This window comes from Mizuhopecten yessoensis, unplaced genomic scaffold, assembly GCF_002113885.1.
Source record: "Mizuhopecten yessoensis strain PY_sf001 unplaced genomic scaffold, ASM211388v2 scaffold7915, whole genome shotgun sequence".
NCBI classification, from domain to species: Eukaryota; Metazoa; Mollusca; class Bivalvia; order Pectinida; family Pectinidae; genus Mizuhopecten; species Mizuhopecten yessoensis.
Genome location: NW_018407286.1, coordinates 11,275 through 17,499, shown reverse-complemented (window position 1 = coordinate 17,499; position 6,225 = coordinate 11,275). Strand labels below are relative to the sequence as shown.

Sequence of the window (6,225 nt, the reverse complement as noted above, 5' to 3'; positions counted from 1 at the left end):
AATAATTGATGCAAATGTACCCTTTACCTATAACAATTTCACGAACCATTTATTCTCCTTTTCCTAAGACTTCCCTTGTATGTTTCCATCAATGTATTGCCAAGTTTTAACTCCTTTAAACTAAGCCAAATATTTTCTAGAAAAACAATAGCAATATTTTATCACTTCATTCCATCCCCTCTCTTCTAGCTTCCCCTGTAAACTATCCCTATTCACGTCACTGTCCCTAAGCTATAGTTGTTAATGTTGGTTACGATGAAAGGTAACAAAAAAAAATTCAAGATAAGAGAATAGCAAGGTCTTTCTGTATAATTATCGGCGGTACAGATGAAGGATACCATAGACGGAGATGTGATGTACGTATTGTTTATTTGAACACCAGGTGTAATGAGTACACGTGTACTTGTGTGCACACGGGTTGTTTTGGCAGAATTAGTCCTGCTGATATTAAGTGTATTTTGACAGCAAATGTGCATTTTTACTGCCGATTTGTTCATGCTATTAATGGTAAGGAACATCGATTCTACGTCTGTTGTTGTCCTGTTGCAGATACCAACAGTCCTGGAATTTGACCCTCATCGACAGTTGTGCTTCCAAATGGACAAGATGAACTTTAAACTTAGCCATCATTTTTCCAGACAAAAGATAGCAATATTTTATCACTTCATTCCACCCCCTCTCTTCTAACTTCCCCTGTAAACTATCCCCATTCACGTCACTATCCTTGATCTATAGTTGTAAATGTTGGTTACGATGAAAGATAACAGATGTTTCACAAGTGTATCAACACTTGTTTTAATAGTATTTCTATCATGTACTACATGCGGTGAATTTTATGACAATTATATGGCCCGTTTTCAATCAACAAGCATATATGGAGTTGAAGTATGAGAGAATAACATGCTCCTCAATTTTCAACTTATTCCTTTGGCATTTGATGTGTTACGGACATTGTCATTGGTTATCGCCCTCCAATTCTTATTACGAATGGTGAAGGATACTAACAATGTCATGGATACATATTTTTTCAGCTTTAATGTCGATTTGTCAATGCTATTTATAGCAATTTACATCCATCCTGCGTCTGTTGTTGTACTTGGGCGGTTAAATTTACTCGGCTGTCGTAGAAAGAAGAAAAACTCAGAAAAATACCAACAGTCCTGGAATTTGACCCGTATCGACGGTTGTGTATATATCGTATTTGTTCATCACGGCATTTTACCGTGCTACATCCCTGCTCTCCGTACCGTATGGTGTGTACTCCTCCGTGTAAAACGACAGTATGGGTATGATCTCGTGTTATTTTGATGATGTGCTGGAATTCTGTATTACACAGTGTCTCATTTGCCAACAACATGTGAGTTTCCTTATATAGAGTGTCACCATCCTGATAGACTTCCTATTAGAACATTCGGATTTTTTTATACGACCCATAAAGCGGCAGTCCATGCAGAAACATGTCAACTGTATAGAAAAAAGATTTGGGATCACTATCATTAACTCTCGATGTATTCCATGAACTGTCCACCGTGCCCGTAAATCAGTTTATGCATTCGAATATTCCTTTTACCGGTTATCTAATGTTTCGTTGGTTCACGCTGAATTCTGTACAGGAAAATGCCTTGTTGTCCCGCTGAAATCTCTGAACGCTTAATAACTGTTCTACCGTCAGGACATCTCTTATAATGATATGCGCTGATACATACTTGGCGTCTATGTATCCCCCAGTACCTCCCGTCTGTTTGTATCCGTTACCTCCAGACCTTGACGTCCACACTCCGCCTCTGACCAACGCATCACAAACTCGTACACCACGCTCTCCTCAACGGCCAGGGCGTCCGTCTCTGTGATACTCTTCACACAGACGCCACACAGGTCAACGAAACTGGTAGACTTCAGCACTTCTTCTGGTCATCTTGCGATCATATGTATAAGCCCTCCTTAAGGCTTTCCTCCATATACATATGGGCTTGTTCCGGAAGAAGCATATATTTTCATCGGTAAGATAACTCAATATTCATTAAGCAATTTCCGGTATAAGCACTGGCAGCTAAATAAATTATGACATGCAACATAAATGGACAAACTCATGGGTTTTCTCCCTTTAACAGATACAGGACATTTCCTATGAACGGTGAGGGCACAGGTAAACTTGTGGTAGTTAGAGTGGAGGTCCGTTAATACGGCACCACGAGAGAATGAAACATAAACCATAATGGCGTAATTATAGCAACTCACTTTTATGAATATTATAACAACTATGAACAAAATAAATGTGAAAAACAGGTATTTAGTGTTCATATATACATTAACAATCATGCTTCAACTATATGAGTTAGAAACTGAATTACTGTGGAAGTATTCAACACGTCAGTCTTTGAAAACTATGACTAGATAACTCTCTTTTTATCATTGCTTTTTATACGGCCGACAAAGGTAGCATAATGTATTACAATGATGTGCGTAACATCAATCCATCCGGTTGTCCTTTTTGCAGCATACCTTATGACCGCAACCAGTCAAAATTTGGTAAATCAGACCTACTAAAAGTGTCATGTTTTTTCGGGTTTGATGCCGATTCGAATGTTACCAACAGTCCAGGAAATTGACCTTCATTGACAGATGTATGTCTACTAGGATAAGACGTACTTGAAATGAATCGGATTTCTCCATCACGGCATTTCACAGTGCTACATCCCTCCGTTCCGTACACCTTGGTGTGCACCCCGCCGTGTATGACGACAGTATAGGTTTGACCTGGTGTTATTTTGATGATGTGCTTGAATTCTATAGTAACCTCTTCCTTATTTGGCAACATGTGTGTTTCCTCGTATAGAGTGTCACCAGCCTGATTGTAGACTCCTATAAGAATATTAAGTTCTCCCGTTTTCGAACCGTAAAGCTGCAGTCCATGCAGCGAAATGTCAACGGTGGAGACAAACGATATCGATTCGCTATCAGCAACAAGCCATTCACTCCGTTTATTGCGCGTCGTACCCTTAAATCTGCTTATGCATTCTTTTACAATTGTTACTGGTTTTCTAAGTGCTCGTTGGTTCACGGTAAATTCTGTGCAGGGATATGCTTTGCTGTCCTGCTGAAATCTCAGGACGCTCTGTGCCTGTTCTGACGTCAGGACATCTCCCGTAATGACATGCTGTAACAAATACTTCGTGTCCATGATAGGGAACCTGACAGTATACAGGATGTCTCCCAGTACATTCCGTCTGTTTGTATCCGTTAACTCCAGACCCTGACGTCCACACTCCGCCTCAGACCACCGAATCACCGCCTCGTACACGGCGCTCTCCTCCACCTCCAGGTCGTCCGACTCTGTGATACTCTTCAAAAAGTCGCAACCCAGGGCGACGAAACTGGTAGATTTCAGCACTTCTCCTGTTGATCTTGCGATCATATTAACACAGTCCTCCTTAATGCTTTCCTCCGTATAAATATGGGCCTGTTCCAGTAGTAGGCATACATTTTCGGCGGTAAGAGAACTCTTCAGGAAGGTTTCACACTTTTTGACAAGACGATCCACCATGTATTTCCTCGCAGCTGAAAGGGTAGAGGTTGCGTTGTTGACGGTCAGTTCTATTGTGTCTGTATACAGATACCTAAATGTAAATAGAAAAACTCTTATTCCAGCAATGATACACCTTACAACACGACATCACATACAAAATATTCATTATACTCTTGATAGGGTTTTTATTTTTTTAAATCGTATGAAGACAGAAATACGACCATAATTCAACTTGCTGGTAAATGCAAGTATCGTTTTATTTATTTGATACATTTTGTGTATGTTCTGAAATTGTGAAACAGTCAATCTTACCTCAAAAACATTGTGAACACCTCTTGTTCAATATCCGGAATTGACACTTCGCCCTCTTCGGCGAGATTTCCCTCAAACATGGCGTAAAATACAGGACTTCTGCTAATGAGAATAGTTTTATGCGCGGGAATCCTATATTTGTTCTCTCCAACCAGGAACATGACGTCACATGCTATACCGGAAGTGAATAGATGATTCAGACACTCGACCAATGATTTATCACACTGCCAGCTGAATTCTTGAGCCTGAGCAGTTGCCATTTCGCCTTTGAAAGAAATGGGACGATGAAACAGGCGTGTGTGAAAATAGCTATATAAAATTCAAAATCTATTGATTTTATGAGTCATTGATTGAATGGTCGTTGACAATATCGAAGGTCAACTATTCTGAATAAAACGTTTTCATTGTAGAAAAGCATATATAAACTGCGTTTTTATAATTGTCAGAATTGATTATCTTTAATTGTTAATATTTCGGTAAACTCAATGAGTCCAATTTGGGTGAATAACGCTAAGGTGTAAGAAGTTATGTTCGGGCTACGAGTTACGATGCGCGGCCTGTTAACTTTTGTTGAGATATCACGATAAAAAATCAGAATTTCAGAATGTTGCTGGTGTTTAACAACAAGAATGCAAAATTATCCCTTTGGGAGCCTCACATTCAGAAAGCGTGTGAAGAGTGGCGTATACCTATTTAATCACGATACAGAACTTGTACAGATATGTTACGGTACACAATCTATTTGAGAGATATATAACAACTATCTAATTTTCTCGAATCATCAACAATGAGCATCGTTCAAATTGTTTGCGTATATATCGTCAATTTATCGTAATTAACTTCCGGCTTTGATTAGTAAACTCGAGCTCCCCTGTCGTCTCGCCCAATAATCTGAGCCTATATGGAATTTTCTGTAAAATATATTATCATAACACAAGTAAAGATATGATAACATCGAAGTATCACTTTCCACTTACTGTACAATTGGTAAGATTATGATATTGTCTTTTTTCTACCTGGAGAATCCGACTTTGCAGTGTCACGAGGAACTTCAAAACGAAAGTAGACTCGTATAGGGGTACCCGAGAGGATATTTAAGTGTAAAGCTTGTCGACAGCTATTATATGGGCCTTGTTATACGTATTTGTGTTGATCATTTCATTTTTCGGCTATGAATTTAGTATTTACAATAAATATCCAACATATCAAGTACAATGTAAAAAAAAGATTTTCGAATTTTTTAAATGATCAAAAAGCGGTTAAAATATTCTTTAATTTATTTATCCGTTTATTTGAATAATGTTTACCACTCTCTAAATATTCTGTAGGAAGTTATCAGAGTGTACTTTGTCTCCACGCTGACAGTTATATTTACAAAACAGGCAAAAAGCTTATCGAAAAACCCTTAGCCAGTTATGGAACTCGGCGAACAGGAAAATGCCACATTAATCAAAAGAATCAATACAAAACAAATCCAAAGTTCAAATAATATAAATCAAAAATATGAAAAGAACTTGAACCTGTAATAAATCAACAGTCGCTTTTTAAATAATGGATCATCTTAATTCTCATCATAATTTATACTATTTTTATTCTTTCTTCAACTTGTATATTGTCTGATATTCCTTATCTTTCTTTCTACCTGGAGAATTCGACTTTGCAGTGTTACGATGAACTTCAAAACGAAAGTAGACTCGTATAGGGGTACCCGAGAGGATATTTTAGTGTGAAGTTGGTCGACAGCTATTAGATGGCCCTTCTTATACATATTTGTTATGATCATTCCATTTTTCGTCTACGTATTTAGTATTTACAATAAATATCCAACATATCAAGTGCAATTTAAATTATGTTTACCGCTCTCTAGATATTCTGTAGAAAGTTCGCAGAGTGTACTTTGTCTCCACGCTGACATTTATATTCCCTCTTCAACTTGTACACGATGTTTTGTTTAATTAACTACTACTCCTCTATTCATATGAGCTTGTCGAGTACTAATCTCTACATATCTTTATCTGATATAGCGAATATCATTTAAATATTTCAACTAATCGAGGTTGTAAAATAATTTGAAACGATGCATTAAATTTTCGGCTATCCCTCTAACACAACAACAAATTAAATGTACAGTTATACGTCATTCGAATGGTTACAGTTGTTAACAACTCCCTACATCTCTTTCACTCTTACAATATACCTGTACGAAAATCATTTAAATATCTTAAATACACGCAGGTAAGGTTGATACATTGAATTATATCTTACCGCTAATATCCTCGAATAAAAGCATTTTTCTTATCGACATTCTATTTAAACACTCGCATCTCGACATTGGGTACTATTGTCATTCTCTTATGTGTGTATCTGTCCATGTGCATGTGTGTGTC

The 6,225-nt window shown here is 37.7% G+C and overlaps 1 protein-coding gene across 1 annotated transcript; it reads right to left on the bottom strand.

Annotated features, from left to right (window-relative positions):
- Positions 1 to 778: 778 nt before the first annotated feature.
- LOC110454584 (BTB/POZ domain-containing protein 6-like) lies at positions 779 to 4,899 on the bottom strand. Its single transcript, XM_021504172.1, has 3 exons — positions 4,816 to 4,899; positions 3,839 to 4,103; positions 779 to 3,617 (listed from the first exon to the last, which is right to left on the bottom strand). The coding sequence occupies exons 2-3, from the start codon at positions 4,096 to 4,098 to the stop codon at positions 2,504 to 2,506; spliced, it is 1,374 nt and encodes a 457-aa protein (XP_021359847.1). The 5' UTR covers positions 4,099 to 4,103; positions 4,816 to 4,899; the 3' UTR covers positions 779 to 2,503.
- Between the last annotated feature and the right edge of the window lie 1,326 nt (positions 4,900 to 6,225).